We start from the raw sequence: 26716 nt of genomic DNA on the forward strand, positions 1-26716 counted from the left end.
TAGTCATACCTGAATTAGTGTAGTAAGTGCTGTGGAGAAGTAAAAATGTGTGTTGAAATCAGTGTTGCATTCTTAATTTTTACCTCTGCTCTTTACTCAGCTTTGAGTATCAAAGGATAAAATATGTTACCAGCTGTAACAGTGCAGAACTACAGATACAGAGCATTTTTCTCTTCTCTATTATAAGTGAAGCCTACTTATAGTATAAATTTCATCTGTAATACTTTAGACTGAAGAATAAATCCTCAGTGAAGGAAAAACAACATAGATGGTCAGAATCCTCTGACCTCAAGGAAGAATGTCCTAAGTAAGGCTAAGACAGAGAAACAGTCTTAAAAGATTTTGCATTATGCTTTTTTGCTTTTTTTCTTACTTCAGCTTTTCCAAATTTTTGCAGCATCTACTTGGATGGAATACAGCTGTGGATAAAAACTTTGGATTAAGTAATCTGGTTCCTTCATTGTAAATTAGATGGACAGATGGAGAAAAGAGTACAGTTTGATAAATTAAGGAAAACAGCTCAGTAATTGAAGTTTTAATGTGGTTGAGATCTGAATTTGCTAGGATAGAAGTATTATGAAATGTTAATATTAAAGTGAAGGATAGTCTTCTGGGAAAAGGCTGATTCTTGACCTGGATGAAAGAGAAAGAATAAAGGCTGTTTCTAGAAAAAAAAATGGTGAAGAAGTCTGAAACTGTTTCAGAATTGTCTTTTTGAGAAAAAGAAGTGAGAATTCCCAGAAGTGAGTTTAAAGCTTGCAGGAAATACTGAACATTCTGGAAAATATTTCTTGATTTATATTAATAAAAAAGGAACAGGGAAAGATGTAGTGTGCACTGAGGGTGACACAGTAAATAAGTCATAGAATTGTGGACTGACTTAGGCTGGAAGGTACCTCAAAGCCCTTCTGGTTGCAGTCCTATGCCATGGACAGCATTTCCACCCACTAGGTCAGGCTGCCCAGGGCCCCATCCAACCTGACCTTGGACACCTCCAGGGACAGGACATCCACAGCATCTCTGGTACAGTGCCTCACCATTCTCCAAGTGAAGAATTTCCCTCTAACATCTAAACTAAATCCCCCTGTTTTAGTTTAAAGCCATTTCCTCCTGACCTATCATTGTCTGCCTGTGCAAACTGTTAGTCACCCTTTTGCTCATACACTTAGTTCAAATACTGAAAGGCTGCAGTGTGGTCTCCCTGGAGCCTTCTCTTCTCCAAGCTAAACAACCCCAGATCCCTCAGCCTTTCTTCATAGGGCAGATGCTCTGTGGCCTGCAGAATTAAATGAATGCTAATTTAGCTCTCAATAAGAATAATGATATTGGCTGTGAAGATAAAGGGATAGTAAGAATATAGGTAGGACAATTGCAGGGCAATGAAGTATTAAAAGAACTATACCATTTAGCACGGAGAACACTACTGCCAGTATGGACAAGGAAATATATGTCATTACTTGTGATGAACTTGTTGTTTCTTATGAAATATGAAATAGGAAGATTAGTCTGTACTTAAACTAGTATAAATAGCTACTTTAGTGTTAACGAGGTTGAGAGAGTCTTGCAAGAGGAAACAGGGTTTTTTATTTATTCTCATACAGCCCAGTCTGAGAGAGGAAGATGATTGCTTTCAGTAAATTCACCTGAGAAACAAAGAAAGCATGAACACCAGGAGAATGTAGAAATAAACGGAATACACGAGGTTATGTGAATGTAAACAGTCAAGAATGCATTCAAGTTAGTAACTAAAAAGAATTCTGGAACATCCTTCTGTAGGGAATAATGGAGCAAAAATACCTATCTAGATTTAGATTCCTTGATTTAAAAAATTGATATGATTGTTTATTAGGATATGATATGATCCTAAGATCTAGGATCTTAGATACAATGACCTGGAAGCACATTGATCCCGATCCTCCAGTGTAAAATTTATACATTGCCTTTACAGGCTCTGTGTGAAATAAATTTTAGTGTATTTTAATTTGATATTGTGTTGAAGTTACTTCTTGACTTCCAGTAGTGTTTTGTTGCCTTTACAACTCCGGTACCTCATTTTAATATTGCTGTATAAATCACCTGTTTAGAAGAGAGTGCATCAACCCAGATTACTGTCATTCATTTCTAGTTCTGATGATTGTAATTTTTCTTCTTTTCCCTCTAAAATTAGAAATGCCCATAAGATTGCTTAGTTATCTTAGTGGAATCTTAGTATGGAGAATAACATGTAATATGTATGTTGTATCTTTGGAAAGTGCAGTTAGTCTGGTCATCCAGTTGAAATGCTTTAGCCTTTTAAAGAGAAGAACAGTTTTACTGGAAAGAGAAGTTAATTTTCTGACTAAGGAATTTGCATACCAAATGCTTGAGGTGACTGACTTTGTATCATGCACATGAATGCTTACTTTCAAAACCCATCGTTTTCATTCTTTGAAGGTTTTTTTGTTGTTCTAAATTATTACAGAGGAAGACAAGCTGTGAGAATTGCTTTACTTTCTTGATTGTTGCAATTAAGCAAAGAATGATAATTCATTCCTCATAATCCTTCAGCATCCATACAAATCTGCTGTTCACTTCTGCCTTGCATCAGAGTTTACAGTTTAGGCGCCTGTTTGGTGCACCTGCTGTTTTGCATTACCTTTGTTTAGATAGAAACATTATACTTAAAAGCCCCATGACCTTATCAGGTCAATTACAGGCAGTGATTTGCATTTGTGATCCAACTCCTCAGCTCATCTGCCTTGGCTAGACTAAGGACTTAAGTGCTGTGCACACTAGCTTCACAAGGCCTCCACCTTGTATTGGTGTAGCTGTTGACCACATTTAATAAAACTGGTAAGAAAATTGGAGTTGTTGTTCCCTACCCGTGTTTCCTGCTTATGCAAGAGCCTTCACCTGTCTATGATTCCTTATATTATAATCACTGCCTCTTTAAAAGTAAAATATTCAAATAGTATTCTAGTTCTGATAGAGCATAGCTCTAGGAGAGAATATTTTCCTCTGTATGTGAAATGAATTTTTTTTTTCAAACTTTTTCTAGTGGTTTTCTCACGTTGGCAGTTTTTAACTACTGTAATACAGTGAGTAATGTAATTAGCCATTGCTGATCTAACTGTTAATTAATTATGCCAACTGGTACTCTTTAAGTATTCAAACATGCAGAGGAAATAATTCTTATTTATAGTCAAGCCAAAGCTATGGAGTATATAGCCATATTTCAGAAATAGGAGTATATGTACTTGTTTCAGTTTCAGTGATAGGGACAGGTCTGCCATTTATTACTGTAGTCAGTTTCAAAAAAGATGAATCACTAAAAACTTATAACAAAAGTGAATAATTTCCCTGCCTACGTGGATTACTCTTTGAAATTGTACATAGTGAGGTGGTTGTTCTAATGTTTTCTTTAAATTCTTCACACACACAATTGTTTTGTTTTGATTGTACAGCAAACGTCATTTTGAGTTTCACTCACATAGGAGCTGTAAATTTGTATACTGTGTTTCTGGGTGTCAGCATTCATTCTAACCACTCTATACTGGATTTCAGTGTTAACAAAGAAGTGTGAGATTTTGCTAGAAATACAAGAGCATCATACATCTTCATCCTTGTAATTGTCTTTCTCTTTTGAATCCTAGACAGAAAGTGGTTTGATAGGTGGGTCGCAGCTTGCTTCTGGCTTCATGCTGCCAGGGAAAAGGGGAACGAAACCAGATATGCATGAATTAAGCCTAATTGTTTCTGCATTTATTTCTGCTAACAATAATACTTACCAAATGAGTGGAAATATGTACTTAGGCACACATTATAAGCAATTCCAGGGTAAAACTGGAAGCACTGAACACAAATAGTTTCTAAGCAAAAATCTTTAAAAAAAAAAGAGTAGTAATTTCTCTTAATGAGTTTTAGCTTGCTTACCATTTAGGTATTTGCATGTGAGCAAATAGGACTGATGCAGTAAGCTGTCAGCCTTGGTTGTTTCGCAGTCAGCTCTCATAATTTATTCTGATCCTTCTTCCCTTCAGCATGTATCCTGCTAGTTGCCAGGCAACCGTAAGTGATTTTTTACTGCGCATGCAGTAGTTCTGCTAGTTGTTGTTATTTTTTTCTAATTATAAAAGTGAGGATGGGAACTGAAATCTGAATATTGCTTTAATAATGCTTAATTATTAATAATTTGCTCCATTTGTAGCAGTGACACAGCCCATGACTGTCAGAAAGCATCATATGATTTTACAATATAGGCAAAGAGCAGAAGATAACAGTCCTTGTGAGAGGAGGTTCTATAAAAATGGTACAACAGAATAAGCTGTTATTGATCTTCGTAGACAAAATCAGGCATTCCTTTTCTGTCTGTTGCATATTTCATGCTCTTAGTGCTTTGTTGTTCCTTTTTTTTTTTTTTTTTTCATGACCTTAAGTGATTCTCAGTAATTAATTACATCAAACAAAAGCTTGAAGGTTTTCTGTGGCATTCTTAGTTTAATAGACTGTGTGAGCAAGCTGCAGTTGGCTAGATTTATACCTTGAAAATAAAATATTGCTATTGTAATAGTTTACTACTGCTTTATTTTTCAAATAATACAATATAAGGGTTTGTGCAGCTATGTAGAAAGGAGGGGAAGGGGGAAGAATTATGGAGCTATTGAATAAAAGGCTGTGTAATTATAGGAAGCTTTTTTAATAGTGCAAATATGCATAATGTATTTCAGAATCTGCTGAAAATCAGGTTATGAGAAGCTGTTCATTCTTAAATAATACTTAATATACTGCTAGACTCTGAAATGTACTTGAAGCAGCACCTGCATTAGTGATTTTCTATTTCTTCTCAAATAGATGTCTTTGTTAGAAGAAAGCTGCTAAAGTTTAAAATACAGTAGTGATAACTCAGTGCTTGCATGCCATGTCCAAGTCCACACTGTATAAAGTTTTGAGAGCAACTTTGTATTTTGTAAATTGTGTAGTGTGTTCTTAATACATTGTCGTTAGTAGTCTGAGAGGAAGACGGGTTCTGTTATTTGACATGACACTGTGACTTACAGACATCATTAACAGGATCAGCAACTTCAAATCCATAGTATAAACAACTGCCACTTTGGCAGGAGAAGTATTAAATTAATGAATTTCACTCTTTAGTGTAATTCATTACTGAAGGAGATGTGAAGATAGAGTGGCCTGAGAGCATCAAAGTTATTTTCTATCAGGACAGAAATGATGGAATCTGGGATGACACTTTTGTTGTCATTTATTCATTTTGTTTATTTTGGTAACAGTGAGATACCCAAGTGAACTAGATTTATTTGGGAAGGTTGGACAGTGTGATCTCCAGAGGTCAATCCTACACCCTATAATTCTGTGAGATCTGTTGGCTGAGGTTGCTAGTGAACTGCCTGGAGTATGAGGAGCAAATGGTCTGAAAGGTTGACCATTCCAGTATTTGTGTAGTGTATATAGGCTTAACTCTTACCTTCCCTGATGGAGTGGCACAGTACACCTTCTTATCTCACCGTGCATCCACGGCACCAAGAAATGTGGTTTTGTATTTGCCATAATCTTTTCTAAACAGCCAGGAGACAGTCTGGCAGTTACTGTAAGAAGACAAGGGGAACAGGGTCTGCTGCTGCAAATCAGAAAAAATTACGATGAGGTAGGGGCATTTACAGTGTTAACACTGGATAGAAAAATACTCTAGATGCAAGTTGTCCCTAGGAATATCAGTTGGATGACACTGATTAGGAAGCTATGATTGAACTTCAGTATTACTGTCCTCTTTGGTGCAGAGTATATAATGAGCAAAAGTGTCCTAAGAACAGTAATAAATCTTGGATTAGGTGAGCAACAGCTGCTTAAGAAATGGCAAAGTTCTGTTCGTTCATTCTTCTTTGTTCATTGATCTCTTAAGATTCCCAAAGCAAGTTTGTACCTCTAAAAATGCTTGTAATAGATCAAACATTAAGAGATGTCTAAGATATGATAGGCATTCATGAATTTCATGAAGGACAAAGCTGTTCTGTACTTCTCACTATCCTTATCTTCTGTAGCAGAATTGCCTCAATTAACCTTTGATCCAACATCAATTTAACATGTCTGTTAAGATCCCACACTGTTATGGAGGGTAGCTGTGAGATTGAAGCTGAGGTAAAGGCTGAGACTAGGTGGCAACCTTCTCTTTGCTCAATTTCTGTGAAGATTTTGCATGTTAAGTTACCATCCAAAGGTGGAAATTAGAAAAAAGGGCTATGAGAGAGGGGAGTATGAGAACAAGAGCCAGGAAATGGCATATGAATGCTCTGTACAATGAGTTACAGTTCTTCTCAACAGAGATTTTTTTCCACTGTTTTGTTGTGAGATTCAAAAACAAAAAAACCAACAACAACCCACAGCCTTAAGCTTGTAAGGGCCATCAGTACATTTCATCTCCAAATATCTCGCAGTCTTCTATTAGCTGGAGAGCTACATGTGGGAAAAATAAATAAATAAATAAATATAACTTAATAGAGGGTTAACGATGGTAAGTCTGGAAACATTAGGAGTTCCAAACACCTTCAAATAATGTGACGTTCCTAGAGAATGAGAGGATTTTTGGTAATCCATCACATTATTTCAGATGATTGAAGAAGTACAAATCACAGTAGAGAATTTCAGTGCAGTTAGTATGATCTTCCCAGGATCCTAACACTCATTGAAGGGAGTTAATAATGTTTTTCCTTGTAAAATCTAGTTGTTCTGATAGCAGTCAGAATCTGCTATAACCAAAGTCAATATGAACAAATGGTGTGATGTGACCAGGAGATACAAAAAGAACTACAAAACGACTGAAGAATATAAACTTAGACTGACAGGAGGGAGGGATGCTTTGATTTTTAAAAAAAAAAGTTTATAAAAGGGTAAAACTGCAGTTGTCAAAGCACTACAGTATTTCAATTCAAGTCCTTTTCCTGCTTTCATAGAGTTCCAGAACACTTCTGATCCTGTAATGGTGGTGATATTTTAGGACAGTGCAGGAAGATTTGTATTAAATTGTAAACCAATTATCTGTATCAGTTTATTAAAATAATAATATGAGATTAAAATAATTGAAAGATCAATTTCTAGTTTTTTCAAAGAAGAGGGGTTGGGGTTGTATTTTTGCTGTTGTTGTTTGTTAATCTGTTTTTTAATGATTTGATTGTATGACTTGTAAACTTGTAGTAATTCTTGACTTTGTGGGTTTGTTTTTTTCAACAGTTCTGGACGGCAGCTGAGTGAAGTATTCATTCAGCTCCCATCGAGGAAAGAACTGCCAGAGTATTATGAATTGATAAGAAAACCAGTGGATTTCAAAAAAATAAAGGTAAGAGCATTTTTGAAAGTGGAGATACCTACATTTCTTTTTCTTAGACACAGGTGAGTTTAAAGTCAGTATTTGAATGACCACAGTATACACATTGAATCTATTTCTGTGTCTTGGATTTTAAACATTATCGTATCCTTTGTGATACTGTATGATGAAGTTCATTTAGTTTGTATTGTAGTATGTTACCATAATTTCAAAGTTAAATAAAAGTTCAGCAGTTACATGAATGGTACTTTTAGAGATGACATAGAACCATAGAATGGCCTGGGTTGAAAAAAGGACAACAGTGATCATCTAGTTTCAATCCCCCTGCTGTGGGCAGGGTGGTTAGCCACTAGACCAGGCTGCCCAGAGCCATATCCAGCCTGGCCTTGAAGGCCTCCAGGGATGGGGCATCGATAACCTCTCTGGTCAGCCTGTTCTAGTGGACATCTCAATGTGTGTTTTTTGTAAGGGACCAATAAAGAACCATATAAATAAATCTTTAGCAAGATAATACCTGTGGGAGAATATATCAGTCCCTGAACTAATCTGCAAACACAGTTTGGCAGATGTTTTTTTGGCAACTTCTTGAGCATTAGATGATGTAACTCTGTAATGCTGTCCATATCATAGCATATTGTATGCCTGTGCAGGGAAAAAGAAATAGAAATTCCTTTTAGCAGAAAAGCTCAATTTTGTATTTTTTGTCCCTTCCACTCCACACAGCAATTGCATGTTGTTTTTTGTTTAATTTTTTAACCTATTGCCCTATTGTGATACTTTTTTTAGTATTACATTATTTATATGTTTTATTGTTCCTTAGTTTCTTTTAAACAGGCACTTGTTTTGATGCATTTTTAAAGACAATGTATTTTCAAAAACTAATTCTATGTCTTGTCTGCTGTTTTTTGTTTTGTTTTGTTTTTTTCCTGCACCACTGCCTCTCTGAACTTCTCATTTTCTTCAACAAATGCAACAGGAAAGAATTCGCAACCATAAATATCGGAGTCTTGGGGATCTGGAGAAGGATGTCATGTTGCTGTGTCATAATGCTCAGACATTCAATCTGGAGGGATCACAGGTCTGACCGAACTAATAATTGCACATACAGGTTTTCCCTTCCTAATGCTTTCAGTTCTTAATTGGTGATTATATTGTGCCTATAAATGCTGTGTTTTAATTCGTATTTTAAATAGAGGAAATTGACAGATTCTTGGAATTATCCAAAGTTCTCTGGTCACGGCTGAAGTGGGAGCATGCAGACAATTTGGTTTTGAGTCCAGTTCTAAGATCAGCTTGTTTTGATCTGTGTGTAGTTCCCAGCTGTTGTAAGACCATTTGAATCTCTGCTGGGTGCCTGTTCATGTAGAGTGATACATGGGTTTAGGCTACCAGATTGGATGGCAGAAGGAGCAGGTATAATAGTACAACTTTATTCCAGAGGCAGAGGAAGTGCTTAGTAGTGAACTCTTCAGGTCTTCTAGTACAAGATAGAAATTCAAGGTCCAGATGTGCAGTTTGTGTATGAGTTTATATAATATTCTCTTAACCTTTGGGCTGATCTTTCTTTCTATATCCATCTTGAAAGTTAGTAATTCCAGTTGAGCCTCAGAGGTTTGCAAAGCAAAATTCTAACCTCAAATGTTTTAAAGATACGATTGTGTTCAGTCCTGTAAATTAGGAACAGAGGATACTGATGCAAAATGAGAGACTACAAAATCTGGATAACAGATGAGAAAATTGTCACGTGATGTAGTGAAATGTAGCATAAGATGCATATTTTTACAGTGGAGCCTAAATTGTGGGATACGAATACAGTATGAAATTGAAGTAAAGGACATGAAAACCACATCAATAATGTGAAAAAGAAAAATAAAAATTCCCTTCAAGAAGCCTAGGTAAATTTAGCTGGAGGTTTCATGTTGCCAGGATTAATGCATCATCTGAATAACTATACGTTATTGATAACGCTTTGCTAAACAGGTGAGTTTATATGAAAAATTGAGACATAAGAATGAAATTGAGCATGCAATTAGATAAAGGATTGATGAATACAATTGTTTGTTTTGTGTTTATTTTTCTTATATAGAGACAGAAAATGCTTTCTGTTATACGTATGTGTGATATTTTTACTGTGTTATGTGGAAGCAGCCTATAAAAATATCTGTTAAAATTATTTTAATAAAAATAATGACAAATCGAATTGTGAAACAGAACCTTTACTAAATGTCCAGAAGTAAATTACCAGTTTACTGCTAAGTCAAGTAGCTGTGAATTAAATAAAAAACAAACTAAAAAACAACAACAAACACAAGAAAAACCCACCCAGAAAGTACCATTAAAATTGTTTAAGGGAGAGAATGACAGTAGTTTAAAAGGGATAAGTAAAAAGTAGTAGATATGTGAAAAAAACAGTTATGCTGATGGGAATGAGTTGCTAATCCAGACTGGAGGTGATAGATAATCCACTGGAGGTGATAGATTTGATAGGAACACTCTTGGATGGGTATAAACATTCAAGATTTTGTTACCCTGTTTGGAAATAGGTTAACCAGCTTCAGAGTTCTTTTCCGTGCTAGCAGACAAATTTAACTACCAGAGTTGGTATTGCCTTTTATTGTATAAAGGCCAAAAAACCAGTATCTAGGTTTTGTTTGTTGTTGTTTATTCGTTTTGTTTGTTCAAGTTTTTATGTTGTATTCTCCTAACTTTTTGTTTCCAGTGAATTGTGGGACATTTTTCCACTTGTCCTCCAGTTTTCAAGCTTCCCTTACATTTGTGATAGTTCAGTTCTATCCTTGCTGTGACGTACCAGTTTACTTGAATAAACCGGATTATTGTGTGCACACCCAAAACAAAACGGCTACTTTGAGCAGAGCTGTTCAGATACAAAGCAGCATCAAGTGAAATTCTGCATGTTCTTTTTATTAGTGTTGATACATTTTTCTTGTGGCCAAGGAATTCCATTCGAGCCAGAACCTGATGAGNGACAGACAGACTTCTTTTTGAGACTTCTGTGCTCAGTTTCACAAAGTTTTTAATGTTGTAATGGTCAAATGAAAAACAGACATGTAAGAAGTGCATGTCTTTTGGAAGAGAACATTTTTTTTGTTTAAGAGTTTGCAGAATTTTAAGTTTCTTTGTTACTGTTTTTTTCCTGTTTTGAAGGAAATTTTGCTGCTATTGCTGGTTTTTTTTTTGTTTGTTTGTTTTTTTTAATGATTCTTGTTGGAATCAAATTATTTATTAAAGTAAGAAAACTTTTTATTTGCCTCGCTTTTCTGAATGCAGCCGTAAGTCTTTTCTGAGTCATAATAACCAGTGAGTATCTACAAAGAACTCCGTATTTAGAAAGATGCCATTTTTAAAAATCCCTTTATTTCTCTACGAAATTCTGTTAAAAGGTCCAGATCACAGTGAGATCTTAAGTATGTATTGACTGGAGTTCAAAATACAATGTTGTACTCTTCTTTAATTATTGTTATCTTAAAAATGTGTTTTCTCTGAGGAAAGACTGGCAGGTTATTGAGGGGCAACCCTAAGAATAATGTGATATGCTAGGCCTATGGGAACAAAAAAGAAAAACTAGGGGTCTTCTAGGGATAGGAAGCTTTAAAAATGTTAGGTGTAAAAGAATATTGGTGATGATTACCCTTCAAGGAAAAAAAAACAAAACAAAACTCTGGGATCTAAAATCCCATTAGAGGCACAATACAAAAGGGAAAAAAGCCACTTCAAAACAGTTGTAATGGTTATGTATCTTGGGTGTTGAGAAACACTTGTACCCTATTTATGAGCCATCTTGACATCTCTTAACAAAAGCCACTGGAGTACATATGGAGTTGGGAACAGGGAACTAGCTGCATTGAAAGGCACTTTTTCTGAAAGGTACTTGAAAATAAACTGAAAGAAAAGTTTGTGTATTTCATATGAAGTGTTCTGAACCAAGTTTTTCTAATTCTTTTTACTGAACCTGCGAAGTGTGAGAGTGGTTTTATCAGTTTTTTGTGTATAGCTTGTGTAATGACAGCCAAAAATCTTCCCATTATTTTTCTCACATATGGACAGTGTTACTTTACACAAGAAAATATTTTGTTTAACTGAAGGAGTAAGTGAGGATGGTGAGGAAATCACATACAGTTCATGAGCCTTTACTGTTACATATATAATTGTTCTTAATTATCCAGTGCTTTGTCTTCTTACCAAGAGAAGCAGACCGTCTCCTTTGTTAAGATGTTTGTGAAGTCTCAGTTGGGGAGACTATGATATCTCTGTTACGTTAATCTGAGAAGTGCATTAAAAGCCAGATGTGGTCTCATATATGGATGCTTGACGTTGAAAATCTGATGTGACAAAAGCTCTCAGCAAGTTAGCCCATGTTCAAGATAAGGTGTTAAGCTTTGGATAGGCACTGATTTTTCAGTCCTTTTAGATCTGCAGGGAAGGATGGGATGCTTGGGATAAATTAATTTTCAAGCAGCTGTTTTGGGCTTCTGGAAAAACAAATGATAATTAACATAATCCACTTTTGTAATTGAAGAGCTTACTGCTGAAGGTTGTCATGTTGGGAGGTTTTCAACACATAAAATGTAATGAAGACATGGAAGAGCCCTTGTGCTATTAGAAAGGGTAAAGAAAAACATTCTTGATTGGACTTTTAAACATATTTTAAGACTTCTATTTTTGTGAAAAATTTATTTATCTTTATTGACAATTTCTTTTTTTTATTCAGGACATTAATATTTTATGTTTATATTTCTTGTAAAGCATGCAGTGTTACTTGTAATTTGAAAAGGCTGTATATTCTGTAGGCTTCCAGCAGAAATGAAGGTCTGCAGTATGAATTTTTTCATGTTGCTTGATTTTACAGCTCTAACATAGGTTTGTATTTGCATTGTAGATCTATGAGGATTCTATCGTTCTTCAGTCCGTGTTCAAAAGTGCACGACAGAAGATTGCCAAAGAAGAGGAAAGTGAGGATGAGAGCAATGATGATGAAGATGATGATGAAGAAGAGGAGTCAGAGTCAGAATGTGAGTCCCCTCTAAATAAAGAAAATGTGGGGAGTAATTAAATGTTCTGGTTTCTGCTGTTAGATTGAGTTTTCCATAAAGGTATGTAACTTTTCACAAAGTTTACTGCATTCACCTTACGTCTTTGTTTTCTATTTCTTCTGGCTGTATTTCTTCATAGTAAGCTATTTTCAAACAATAGAAACAAACAACAGAAGAGCTACATGAAAACAGGTTTGACTGGCCATGACTGTTGATAAACCCTTTTTGTTCTATTCATATAATTTGTAAATAAAAGTAGTAGAAGGTTTAAATACAGTTTTGATCCACGAGTGATCAGCCTTTCAGGCATGATGCAGCATGAAAATCATCACCTGGTAAAGACAATGGTGCAAGTATTCTTCAGAGGGACAAGGACAATGTGAAACTTGGATTGTTTCAGAAGCAGGAGGTGACACCCATTCTTCAGAGGGCCAAGTTATGGGATAGGACAAGGCTGGACATAATGTCCTGCAGGTATTCAGGGTGTGATGTAGGAAAAGCTGGAGCATGTATTCTAAGAAGGAGAATGTTGAAACATTGTACTAGTATGTTCTCTCCCTTGGTGAAATTATTTGTCTTTTCCAGTTTGAAATTTAATGTGGTGCCTATATACTGTTCCACCGATTAATTAATGTATTAAAAGTGTCCTAGTATATTGACAGTCACAGGTGGAGCAAGGATTTCCCATACAAAAGATCTATCTCCATACAGCCTTTCAGTTCTCCTTGCTGATTTGTATTTCTTTGGTAGAAAAAGAAAAAGGTGATTTTTATTCCAGATCTGCCAGTCATCTCCTTTATTGTTTCTCATCTCATTTATTGTTTCTGTAATTTAAAATGACACAGTTGTTTGCTTGTACAAAGGATAAACTTGTCTATATACAAGTAAGAAAGTATTTTTATGTTTGCATCTTCCCACAAAACCAGATACTACCTGCTGAACATGAAAAAGAAGAGGTGTAACAGTCAAGTTATACTCCATAGCTTAATACAAGTTATTGCTACAGTAGTCAAGAAGTAGAGAAGTAAAAGCAAGTATCTCTGGTTAATTGTTCAATGGTCCGGGAAAAAAACAGGGAGAGCATCTTCTTCTGCTACCAGGCGAAAATTTCTAAAAACAGAGACAGCACTTAAAAGTTGATAGGTGATTTTCAGTAGTTTATTTTATTCACAGTCATGTATACTTTTACACTTTCTGCAGCAAAATCTGTGAAAGTCAAAATCAAGCTGAATAAGAAGGATGAAAAAACTCGGGAGAAAGGAAAAGGCAAGAAGAGGCAAAGCCGAGCAAAAGCCAAACCTGTTGTGAGTGATGATGATAGTGATGAGGATCAAGATGAAAATGTAAGTTTTGTTGACTGAGACTGTGGAAGTGGTTACAGTGATTGCGTCTCTGCCCTGTCCTACTCGCTGTCAGAATTCTCACCTATTCATGCTTAAGCACATATTTAATCTGTATTCATCATCTTGAGAGAATTTGGCAAGGGTGTTAACTGTGTCTGGGTTTGTTTAGGAGATCTGGTCCCAGTGCTGAAAGACAAGAAGTCTTAATAGTTTGGGAAGTTTAGAGCTTATTTCTTAAAGCTGTCCCTACCTTCCTAGAACCTTTAAGTCTTGTGGTTTGTTTGCTTTCATCCCCAAACGAAAAATTCTTAGCTTGATTTTTTTTTTTTTTTTTTTTTGGTAGTTGCTTCTATAAATGTAGCAAATGAAAAAAGAACCCTTCCCAGTTGTTTTTAAACACCTGGATAGATAGAAATACTTGATGTTTCCTTACTTGGTGTCTTTTCTTCTCTAAAGAAGCCTGCAGCAACTGCATTAAATGTCTTGAAAGAGAAATACTAGATAACTACATTTCTTAAGGCTACTTTGATTTGTCGATTTAATTGTCATCTTCCTTCCCTTTTCTTACTTTTTTCTTCTTTAACAAATTCCACAGAATAGCTGGCAAAGAATTTCTCACTTGTCTTGTGTCTCTTACCTCTAGGACCAGTCGGAAGCAAGCGGAAGTGATGATGAGTGATCCATAGGGTTTATTTTCTTGGCAGAACTGACCCCTTCCCCTTCTCTTCTCCCTTCTCCTGTTTTACACCCAGTGAATTCATTTTGTCAAATAGACATTGGGTTGTTTCTGTATTCTCATTCTCTATAAATTAGCTTTAGGATAGTGCCAGACAAACGTATGATATCATGGTGTAAAAAAAAAAAAAAATTAAAAAAAAAATTAAAAAATAAAAAAATTTAAAAAAAGTAATGTTGTGACCAAATGGGCCTCGAAGATTTAAAAAACACAAGAAAATGACAAAAAAAAAAAAAAAAAAAAGCTTTTGATGGAAAATGTGGGTTAGTAGTATATTTCTATGGGATGGGTTTAGCTTGGTAATGGTTTGGTTTTGCCTGGTTTTGTCATTTGATAAGAACTTTTTAAGTGGCATCAGAAAGATGGGGGAAAAAAAAAAAAAAAAAAGGAAGTCTTTTGTAGCATTGATAACCAGGAGAAGCCATTAAAAGTCACTGGTTATTTTATTGTTCATCAGGCAATTTTGAGGTTTCTTTTCTTCTGTATTGGCTTTTTTTTTTTTTTTTTTTACACTGTGGTACATATATGCAACTTTGTTTAATAGCTTCTATTTGTACAGTAGTTAGCCTTCATCCATTTTGTCCCATTTATGTTTTTCCACTTATGCTTGATGATCTTCAGAAAAATGCTTTTTGAATTGTATCAAATTTATGTCTACTGTAAACTTTGCTTAACTTTTTTCTCCTTGATTAAAAAAAGTTGGGTTGAAAAATGCTATTGAATATTGCAATCTATATAGTGTAATGGATGGCTTCTTTCATCAGACTGATCTTCTATGTTACCAATGTGGATTATCACCTTTTCCCTAAAGTGTACTTAATCTTTGCTTTCTTTGCACAATGTCTTTGGTTGCAAGTCATAAGCCTGAGGCAAATAAAATTCCAGTAATTTTGAAGAGTGTGGTGTTGGTGCTTTCTTAATAAAGAGATAATGTTGCTCAATAGATGCAGTCTTGTGTTAATGAGTTCCACAAAAAACTTCTTGTAGTAGGGATGAGAGGCCAGGAATGTTTCCTGTAGAGAGGTCCACTGTGGTCTGTCCTGAGCATATTAAATTAAGAACTCATTCTAATGTCATGGAATTTTCCACAGAGACAAAGCATTTGATGCATACTAAAATAAAAATAAAGCTGAAGTAGTAGGATAATAATATGAATTGTAATTCATTACCTAATTACAATTCAAGTGATTAAGCAGCAAATTGAATGGTTTCTTTTTGCTTCAGAACGTGTATGACCACAGACATCAGTAGGCGTGAAAGCAGTCAGTTACACAGGCAGACATTTATGCAGTCAGTCCATCTATATATGAATGAGTTTATTTAAGTATTCCCCTGAGGTATAAAGGTTGTGATGTACTAAGATGTGGTAGTGTAAGTAAGTGCTTGAACTAAGTAGTATCTACAGTTAATTATCTACTCTGTGGAAATCAAAACTTCTTGAATTTGACATACATGCAATAAAAAATATGCAAACCTGCAACTTTGTATGTAAACAGAACCTTTCTTTGTTGCCTGAACAGTTTTTCAGGGAGAGTCTACATCTGATTAATTTATGCTGCTCTGCTATGTATTGATTACTTCCAGTATTTCCTCTAGCTCAGTTGAACACTGATTTTTTAAGTTTGCTCGGTACTTATTTGTGTGTATTAGCCCCACTATGAGAGAATTTGTTACCTTCAGAGAGCCTTAGCAATTTCAAGCATTTCTTTTGTTGTAGGGGAGACATAATGGTCTTCAATAGTAACAGTGTATACTGTTGGAGGTAAAGATTGTTTTTCTTGGTCATAAATTCACCTTGAGTGATAGGAATAGAAACGGAAGCTTTCTGTCACGCTTATTTTTCTTTCAGTACAGAGGCAGGTACTGTGATTTACATGATGTGTACTTGGAAACAAGATTTGTATTAAGTCTTCTGGAGCATACACTTAGTGTACACTTTCATGACCTGTGAACCTGGAGGTTTCTGTGCAGTGTCTTAACACAAGGCAGCTGTTAGTTAACAGTTTGGTCACACTGAAAAACAAATCCTTCCCAAAATAGCTTTTTGCCAAACACAGTCTCTGCTTATGCCCTATTTCAGTGGGCGATACTGTCTTACACAGAGAAATACCTTGATCTCAGAGGGATGTGTTGATTTCATCAGTGGGTAGAGCTGGACACAGCTCTGGAGCAGCTTGAAGAAAAAGTCCTGGGATTCTTGAAGGATACCAAGCTGAACATTTCTAGTCAGCAGTGTGCCCTTGTGGCAAAAAGTTTAACTGTGTCCTAGGATGCAATAGAAGTGTTGCCAGCAGGTCAACAGAGGTTATCTACCCTTTTCTCAGGACTGGTGAGACTACAGATAGATTTCTGCATCCAGTTCTACTCTCCTTACTCTGGGGAGAGCTGGACATACTGGAGTAAATCTAGAAAAGAGCGAATAAGAGAGTTAAGGGACTGGTGGATCTGATGTGGAGGAGGCTGAGAGAGCTGAGGGTGGAGAAAGAAAAGGCTATTGAGTAGCCTTATCAGTGTGAATCAGTGCATGAAAGAAGAGTGCAGTGCAGATGGATCCGGGCTCATTTCAGCAGGGCTCAGTGTGAGGACAAGAGGCAGTGGGCGCCAACTGGAACATGGGCAGTTCTATCCGAACATCAGAAAACACTTTTTACTGTGCAAGTGACAGAGCACTGGCATAGACTGCCCAGAGGGGTTGTGGAGATCTTCAAAAGCCACCTGGACACGGTCCTGGGCAAGTGATTGTGCATGGCCCCTGGATAAGGGATGTGGGCATCCAGAGAGTGTTTCCAGTTTAGACTTTCTGTGACTCTGGGTTAGTTTGGTTTGCAGAGACCATTCCATTTTCAGTGATAGCTTACTAAAATAATACATAAATGCATATTAATTTCTCACTGTAAAACGAACTGATTTTACCAACCCACTATACCTAACAAGAAACAGCTGGTTGTGGGCTTCAGTTTCTGATGACTTAGACTGTATTTTAACAAGCAACAGAGATGCAACAGGCATGGTATCACATCCCCAGAACGCCTGATGACTTTATAGTGACCCAGCTTGACTTATTTTTAACAGTTATTTACAGATGGGGATGTTCAGCTGGAGAATAACCGCAGCATTTTGTTAAAAATAGAAGTAACTCAATTTCATTCCGTTATTATACCACCTACTGTTGATCTTGTTATTTTGTTTATGAATTATGTTGCTAAACAGACTAATTTTTAATCATTATCTTGTTTTGTTTTCTTTCTGTGCAGATTTACTGTATTTTTCAAGATAAGCTTTTTGCTAGTAATTACAGCACAGCAGTTTATGAAGAGAGGTGCTCAGACTAAGTTAGAAATTCTCATACATAATTCTCATAAACCCTTTCCAAAAAATAGGGGAGTAATTACTTTTTAAAGTACAAATATATGAGTATATATATACATATATGTACACACAGAATTTCTTTCCACATGTAAAATGAAGACATATAAAGTACTTGGAATACTTTGGGGATGATACATATGCAAAAGGACAACACTCAAGTCCAAATTAAGGGGAAATAACTCATTTTCTACCTTAATTTCAACAACTGTCTTAAAACCATCTAGTAAAATTGGTTAAAGTGTAACTTATGCTCTGGGGAACATAAGCAAAATAAAGTAGGTAGTGGGAGATTTGCTTGTTACTTCTGGTTCTCCTGGGAAGTAGGCAGCAGCATTAAGTGGGACGGATGAGTAACGTTTAACAGCTTAATTTTAAATGCTATTAATATTCATTCTTTCTTCTCCTCTCACACCTTTTGAGACAATAAAAATGTGAAATTACTGTAAAATAAATGGCTTCTTGCTTAAATGTGGTTGGTTGTCATTATTAAGTATTACAGAATTACAGAATGACCTGGGTTGGAAGGGACCTCAAGGATCATGTAGTTCCAACCCCCCTGCCTAGCAGGGCCACCAAACATACACCTTTACTAGATCAGGTTGCCCAGGGCCCCGTCCAACCTGGTCTTGAACACCTCCAAGGACGGGGCATCCACAACCTCCCTGGGCAGCCTGTTCCAGGGCCTAACCACTCTCCTAGTGAAGAACTTTCCCCTAACATCCAACCTAAATCTTCCCTCTTTCAACTTAAAACCATTTCCCCGTGTCCTGCTATTGTCAACCCTTTAGAAGAGTTTAATCCCCTCCTGGGAGTAAGTTCCCTTCAGGTATTGAAAGGCTGCAATGAGGTCACCCCACAGCCTTCTCTTCTCCAGGCTGAACAAGCCCAGCTCCCTCAGCCTGTCCTCATAGTGGAGGTGCTCCAGCCCCCTGATCATCTTCGTGGCCCTACTCTGGACCCTTTCCAAAATCTCCATGTCTTTTTTGTACTGTGGGCTCCACACCTGGACACAGTACTCCGGATGGGGGCTCACAAGAGCAGAGCAGAGAGGGACAATCACCTCCCTATCCCTGCTGACCACCCCTCTCCTGATGGAGCCCAGGATCCCATTTGCCTTCCAAATTGCCAGAGCGCACTGCTGGCTCATGTTGAGTCTTTAGTCCATCAGGACCCCCAGGTCCTTCTCTGCCGGGCTGCTCTCAAGGACAACTCCTCCCAGCCTGTACAGGTGCCTGGGGTTCTTCCGGCCCAAGTGCAAAACCTTGCACTTTGCTGTGTTGAACCTCATTGGGTTCACCCGAGCCCAGCTTTCCAGCCTGTCGAGGTCCCTCTGAATGGCATCCGTTCCCTCCACCGTATCAACCGCACCACTCAGCCTGAAAACATTGCACTGTCATACTTTTTAAGATCTACGTGTATTTTTGTTTTCCTTGTTGTGTATATTGCTTTCAGAAGAAAAAACAAAGCAGGCTTTTCTCTCTCCCTTGCTACTCTGGCTCTGCCACCTGAATAAAAGTGGCAGTTCACTGGTGGTTGAAGCAGTGAGATGAACCAAAGGCAAATACTTGGCAAATGCAACCGCAGTTTGTGTGTACTAGAAGTCAAAGCAAGGCTGTTGTAATATTAAGTCTCAAAGTAGCCTGAGATCGGTAAGCTATTGGTCATGCTTAATACTGTTGACAACCCCAAGAAGTACAGTAATGGCTTTATTAATAATTTTCAAACCATTTTCACTCCCTCGTTAAAAAAGCTTAGAGAATAAGATTTACTGAACACATTGTCTAGTCAATAATGCAGTTCACAACAGGTTAAAACAAAGTTGTTACAAAGGGATTTTTGGAATGGTCTCATTTCTCTCTAGTCCATCCTCTTAAAATCTCTTAAAATCAATGCAAAAAAAAAAAAAAAAACAACCAAAAAACAAAACAAAACAAAACAAAAAGACAAACAAACAAAAACCCAACCAGATCAATGTTCTGTGTTTTATAGGGACTTACATGTGACCTGTAAGCTGAGATGTGAATGCAGTGAAGTTCTGTAGGTTCAGGAAAGGGGTAAGCAGAAGTAGCATACATATGTGTATTTTGATCGTAACAAAAAAGGAAAGGTAGGTTAAGGGCAGCCAAAGAGATAAATGATACATAATTTTGACTCAATTGCATTATAACTCTGTTTTATTTTAAAAGGAGACCTTCTCTAATCAACATTGCACTGAGCAAGATATAGAAAGCAGTTAAAGACAGAAAGTTATCAGATAATATAAGACACTTTACAGTGTCTACCTAGTTCTGTTTTATTGAGGGTGGATGCTCCATTCAGAATCATAGAATCACAAGGTTGGAAAGGACCTATAAGATCATCTAGTCCAACCATCCTCCCTTTACCATACCTACAGAAATCCCCTAAACCATATCTCCTAGCTCCCTATCCAGATGCTTCTTGAACACCATCAGTGATGGTGACTCCACCACCTCCCTGGGCAGCCATTCCAGTGCCTGACCACTCTCTGAGATGTTCTTTCGTATATTCAGTCTAAACCTCATCTGATACAACTTGTGGCCATTACCTCAGGTCCTGTTTGCTGCCTGGCAGAAGAGGCCAAGCTCCTCCTCATCACAACGTCCCTTCAGGAAGTTGTAAAGTGCAATGAGGTCTCCACTGAGCCTCCTCTTTTCCAGGCTAAACAATCTCAGCTCCCTGAGCCACTCCTCATAAGACTTGTGCTCCTGACCCCTCACAAGTTTTGTTGCCTTTCTCTGGACACGTTCCAGGGCCTCAGTGTCTTTCTTGTAGTGAGGAGCCCAAAACTGAACACAGTACTCAAGATGCAGCCTCACCAGAGCTGAGTATAGAGGGATGGTCACCTCTTTGCTCCTGCTGGCCACACTATTTCTTATACAGGCCATGATGCTGTTGGCCTTCTTGGCCACTTGGGCACAATGTTGGCTCATGTTCAGCCGAGCATCAACCAATAACTCCAGGTCTCTTTCCTCTTCACAGTCATCCAGCCACTCTGCCCCAAGCCTATAGCTCTGCATGGGGTTATTGTGGCCAAAGTTCAGGACCCGGTTTTCGGCCTTGTTGAACCTCATCCCATTAACCTCAGCCCAGTGATTCAGCCTATCCAGATCCCTTTGGAGGGCCTCCTTACCCTCGGGCAGATCAACACCGCCTCCCAGCTTGGTGTCATCTGCAAACTTACTTAGCTTGCACTCAGTTCCCTCATCTAGGTTGTCAGTGAAGATGTTAAACAAGATGGGCCCTAGAACCAACCCCTGGGGGACACCGCCGGACTTAACTCCATTAACCACTACCTTCTGGGCACGACTCTCCAGCCAGTTCCTTACCCAAAGAAGGGTATACCTCTTCAGGCCATGGGCAGCCAGTTTCCTCAGGAGAATACTGTGAGAAACCGTGTCAAAGGCCTTGCTGAAGTCCAGGTAGACTACATCAACTGCCTTACCCTCATCTACCAGCCTGGTCACCCAATCGTAGAAGGAGATGAGGTTGGTTAAGCACGACCTGCCTTTCATGAATCCATGCTGGCTGGGCCTGATCCCCTGGGTGCCACGCACGTGCTGTGTGATCTCACCCAAGATGATTTGCTCCGTAACTTTACCTGGTACCAAGATCAGGCTGACAGGCCTGTAGTTCCCCAGATCCTCCTTACTACCCTTCTTGTAGATGGGAATCACATCAGCAAGCCTCCAATGCTCTGGGACCTCTCCAGTTAACCAGGAGCACTGGTAGATGGCGGAGAGCGGCTCAGCAATCACCCCCGCCAGTTCCCTCAGCACCCGAGGGTGGAGCACATCTGGTCCCACAGACTTGTGGCAGTCCAGGTGGAGGAGGAGCTCTTTAACTGCCTCCACCTGAATCACTGGGGGTGTATTCTGCATTCCATCCCAGACTTTCAGATCAGGGCATGAAGTGCCCTGAGGACAACTGTTCTGCCCATTAAAGGCAGATGTAAAGAATTGAGGACCTCAGCCTTCCCCTTATCCTCAGTGGTCACATTCCCCACTGCATCAAGTATGGAGTGGACACTTCCCTTGGTTCTTCTCTTACCATTGATATATTTGTAAAAAGATTTCTTATTCTCTTTTACTGTTGTGGCCAATATGAATTCGAGCTGGGCTTTAGCCTTCCTAACTTCCTCTCTGCATTCCTTAGCAACCTCCTTGTAGTCTCCCCAAGTAGCTTGTCCCTGCTTCCAGAGGACATAGACTCTCTTTTTCTTTTGGAGCCTCAACAATAGATCCTGGTTCATCCACACTAGTCTTCTTCCCCTGCAGCTCACTTGTGGCATTCAGGAACTGCCTGTTCTTGTGCCTTGTGTGAAGGGACAGAACATGGTACTTTGAGATTGTACAGACCTACATTTTACATGTTTAAACACCAAGAACTGTGTTTGTGCTTGGGGTGACTTTGTTAATTAAAATGAAAACCGAAAATGCCTTGAAGGACTGTCCAGACGCACTTTGCTCATTCTTTGTGATGAAAGTTAAAAAGGTTGTATTTAACAATTATTTAAACATGACATGAAAGTTAATTGGAAGTTGCTGTACATTTCTATTTCCCCTTAACAAGGAGCTCACTCTTTAGATGAGACAGAAAGATCTTGCAGATATAACCTCTTTCATGCCTTGTCACACCTTCTATTCAGGCGTTTATGGGTCTTGCCAATATCTTCTGTACCTGTTAGGGCTGGGACTCTACTGTCACGTGGAGGGATGGGTGTGCTGAAGAACATACTGAAATCTCTGCCTCAATCTGGCTCTTCTGTGAGGTTAAATATTTTTATTCCCCTGCCTCTACTAAAAGGACCTTGTGTTTCATGCCTTGTGGTATTATTACTTACCCATTTTCACATCCACAGAAGACACAGTAAGGACAAAATTAATCTCTAATTGGAGAATAACAATAATAATTGTGTTTTTTCCCCTATATATACCAAGTTGCAGTTGAAGCCTGAATGACAAGAAATATTGCATCATGAAGTTCTGCTTTCTAAGTGACCAGAAGATGTGTTGGAAATGGTATCTGAGATTTGCTGGCTAAGGCACAGGGAAGAGAGAACTGTGATATTAGAGAACCAGCATGGTCAGGTCTTGCCTGACCAACCTTGTTGCTTTTTATAGTGGTGTAACTGGGTCAGTGGACAAAGGAGGTGGCACTGATGTCATCGATCCAGACTTCAGTATGGTCTTTCACATGGTTCTCCATAACATCTTTCTCTCCAAACTGGAAAGGTATGGATTAGATGCATGGACTGTTGGATAGATGAGGAACTAGCTGCAATATTGCACCCACAGAGGGGTGGTCAGTGGCTCAAAGTCCACATGGAGACTGGTGAAAAATGATATCCCTGAGAAGTCAGTACTGGTGCTCTTTAACATTTTCATCAAGATGACATTGACAGCAGGATTGAATATGCCCTCAGCAAGTTTGTGGATGACACCAAGCTTTGTGGTGTGGTTGGTATGCCCAAGGGACCAGACTGAGAAGGGGACCCAGGAGGTTGTTCTGAGTTCCAGCAAAGCCATGTGCAAGATCTTGTGCGTGGGTCCTGGCAACCCCCCACAATGAGTACAAGCTGAGGGATGTAAGGATGGAGAACACCCCTGATCAAAAGGGTTTGGGGTACTGGTGGATGGCAGGGTTGGAAAGGATATCACTGTCTCTTCCTCCTTCTTCATTCCCAAAACATAATTACAAGTTCAGCCCAATTGAGACTCAGTCATTGAGCAGCAAATGAAAGGGAGAAGTTCTAGTTTATTCTTCAGTGCTTAATGCAAGTGACACATTTTTTTCATGCAGTTTCAACATGCAGTTGTTCTGTTATTCCAAGTACACCTGGGGATGCTTTTCAAACTGTGCCAGATCCAAATGCAAGTTAACACAAGATACATGACCATTCTGGTCTCTGGAGTTGTAGTAACTTGTTCAGCTCTTCCAGGTGAACATGTTTGTCCGGATGGTGCACAGACTGACATTTATAGGGGAGGTAAACTTCTGGTTGGCCTGGCTGAGTGAGGGGGCAGCTCTCCCCTCTCTGGGAGCTCAGGGGAGAACAATCCAGTCCAATCTCACCTCAGCCTGCAAAATCCCTGCTGAACTCAGCAGCAGTCTGGCCATGTTCTGTGTGCATCACAGTTCCTCTAACCACAACACACTGCTTGCTTCCTTGAGACTCCTTGTTCTTAACAGCTTGACATCTGTCTGATGGGAGATGTATGGCCTTGGCAAACAATCCTACCTGTCTTGGCTTTCTTGCCAATTCGTGAGTGTTCTTAGCATTCACCCTGGAGACACCCATGTTGTAATTTAACCTGATGGGATGAACCAGAGTAACATTAGGTAGGTAAATTAAATCACAGACACTAATCCTACAAAATACCAGCCACCTGCATGAGGCCTGTTGAAGCTCTTTTGCTGTTTGCAGTCATTGAGCAAAAGTGATCTCTTGTTATTTTACAACTGAATGAGTTTGCACAAGTAAATGTTTTCTTACTTATCCCAGAACGGCTTCTGTGTTTGAGTATGGGCCACCTTTATTTAGTTGCTCGGTGTTAGACATGGTGCAAGAAATACGATCTTCAGTGAGCACAGGACTCTGCAGTATACCATGTGATGTCAATGACTGGATCAGAACATTCAGACCTGGAAACCACTGGAAAAAGAAACATTACATTTATGCACACATTGTTTCACTTCAGCAATACAAACAACTATGGAAATACATTTCTAGGAAGCCTAAAAGTACCTGCAGATGTAAACGTTTTCAGAAGAGCCATGTATGTGTCCCCCTTTTGCATACCCAGTGGAGGGGACAATTGGCCTCTCTAATTTTGGCAGAAAATAATCTCCCATGTATAAACATGTCAGTGGTCTTCTGATAGCTTTTACACTCACTGTAAGCTTTGCAATAGAAAAGACCATGTCAAGAGCAGTAACCCATCAGTTGTGTACTAAGCTGTCATACAGCAGCTTTGAAAGGCAGCTGTCTGTTCTGATTACAGAGAATGTGTTGTACCAAGACAAGCTTGCACTCTAATCAGTCTGATGCTGATTTTGCAGCAGAATCATAGAATCATAGAATTGCTTAGGTTGGAAAAGACCTTAAAGGTCATTGAGTCCAACCACAACCTAACCATACTACCCTAATTAACAGCACTCCACTAAATCATGTCTCTGAGCACCACGTCCAAATGGTTTTTAAACACCTCCAGGGATGGTGACTCAACCACCTCCCTGGGGAGCCTATTCCAGAGCTTAACAACCCTTTCTGCAAAGTGTTTCCTGACATCCAGTCTAAACTTACCCTGGTGCAACTTGAGGCCATTTCCCCTCGTCCTGTCACTTGTCACCAGTGAGAATATACCTACCCTGCCCTCACTGTAAGCACCTTTCAGGTGCTGGAAGAGAGCAATAGTCTCCCCTCAGCCTCCTTTTCCCCAGACTAAGCAGCCACAGTTCCTTCAGTCTCTCCTCATAGGGCATATTCTCCAAGCCCTTCACAAGCCTTGCTGCCCTTCTTTGGACCTGATCCAGTCACCTCAGTATCCTTTCCGTACTGAGGTGCCCAAAACTGAACACAGCACTCAAAGTGAGTCCTCACCAGTGCTGAGAACAGGGGCAGGATGACTTTCCTAGTCCTGCTCACCACACCATTCTTCGAGTACTGTGTCCAGCTTTGGGCCCCTCACTGCAAGAAAGACATTGAGGCCCTTGAACGTGTTCAGAGAAGGGTAACAAATCTGGTGAGGGGTCTGGAGCACAGGCCTTATGAAGAGAGGCTGAAGGAGCTGGGAATGTTCAGCCTGGAGAAGAGGAGGCTCAGGGGAGACATCATTGCCCTCTATAACTTCATGAAGGGAGGATGTAGTGAGCTGGGTGTTGGCCTCTTCTCCTGTCATTAGTGATAGGACCAGAGGGAATGGTCTCAAGCTACTGCAGGAGAGATTCAAGCTGGACATTAGGAGGTATTACTTCTCAGAAAGGGTGATCAGGCACTGGAATGGACTGCCCAGGGAGATGGTGGAGTCACCGACCCTGGGGGTGTTCAAGGACAGACTGGATGTTGTGTTGAGGGACATGGTATAGTGGGAGCTATTGGTAATAGGTGAACGGTTGGACTGGATGATCTTTTAGGTCTTTTCCAGCCTTGGTGATTCTATGATTCCTAATACAAGCCAGGATGCCATTGGCCTTCTTGTCCACCTGGGCACACTGCTGGCTCATATTCAGTCAGCTGTCCATCAGTACACCACGGTCCCTTTCCATCAGGCAGCTTTCCAGCCACTCCTCCCCAAATCTGTAGGGTTGTGTGGGGTTGTTGTGACCAAAATGCAGGACCTGACACTTGGCCCTGTTGAAACTCATTCAGTTTGCCTTGGTCCATCAATTCAGTCTATCTTGTTCCCTCTGTAGTGCCTGTCTCCCCTAAGGCAGATCAACACTCCCTCCCAGCTAGTCAGCGTTCAGTCGGGTTAGAGAGCTCTCTTAGTTTCTTGTAGAATCAAAATAGTGTGTCTTTGCTGTGTTCAACATACAGCTTATATACCATTCACTTACAAGCAAGACATTCCTGTTCCTCTAACAGTTCCTCTAATCAGTTAATTGGTCCCAGCTTCTCCCAGACAGCAATGATAAAGGATGAAAAGTTTCTTAAGAGTAACAGTACTAACAATGCATATCAATGGAACCTCCTGTCTACCCTTAGAAGCAAATAGACACTGCTTGCTCTTTGTCTCACACTCTGGTCTTCAAGGGTTTCACAGTGATAAGGTCTACCAAAGAATCTGCTAAGCTCATTGGTGACTTGCTCACAGTTACATCTGCAAACTTACTGAGGGTGCACTCAATCCCCTCATCAAGATCATTGATAAAGATGTTAAAT

At 39.0% G+C, this 26716-nt stretch overlaps 1 protein-coding gene across 6 annotated transcripts in view; it reads left to right on the forward strand.

The window, feature by feature from the left end:
• Positions 1 to 15340, forward strand: part of SMARCA2 (SWI/SNF related, matrix associated, actin dependent regulator of chromatin, subfamily a, member 2) — a 99911-nt gene extending 84571 nt beyond the window's left edge. For 5 of the 6 annotated variants that reach the window (XM_015848900.1, XM_015848899.1, XM_032441517.1 and 2 more), the window contains 5 exons: positions 7222 to 7327; positions 8292 to 8393; positions 12213 to 12345; positions 13567 to 13709; positions 14353 to 15340. In XM_015848900.1, coding sequence (XP_015704386.1) covers positions 7222 to 7327; positions 8292 to 8393; positions 12213 to 12345; positions 13567 to 13709; positions 14353 to 14388 — 520 coding nt within the window. In that variant the 3' untranslated portion in view covers positions 14389 to 15340. The other variant, XM_032441518.1, reaches the window with a different exon arrangement.
• Positions 15341 to 26716: the final 11376 nt, after the last annotated feature.

Source organism: Coturnix japonica, chromosome Z (assembly GCF_001577835.2).
Source record: "Coturnix japonica isolate 7356 chromosome Z, Coturnix japonica 2.1, whole genome shotgun sequence".
Classification (NCBI taxonomy): Eukaryota; Metazoa; Chordata; class Aves; order Galliformes; family Phasianidae; genus Coturnix; species Coturnix japonica.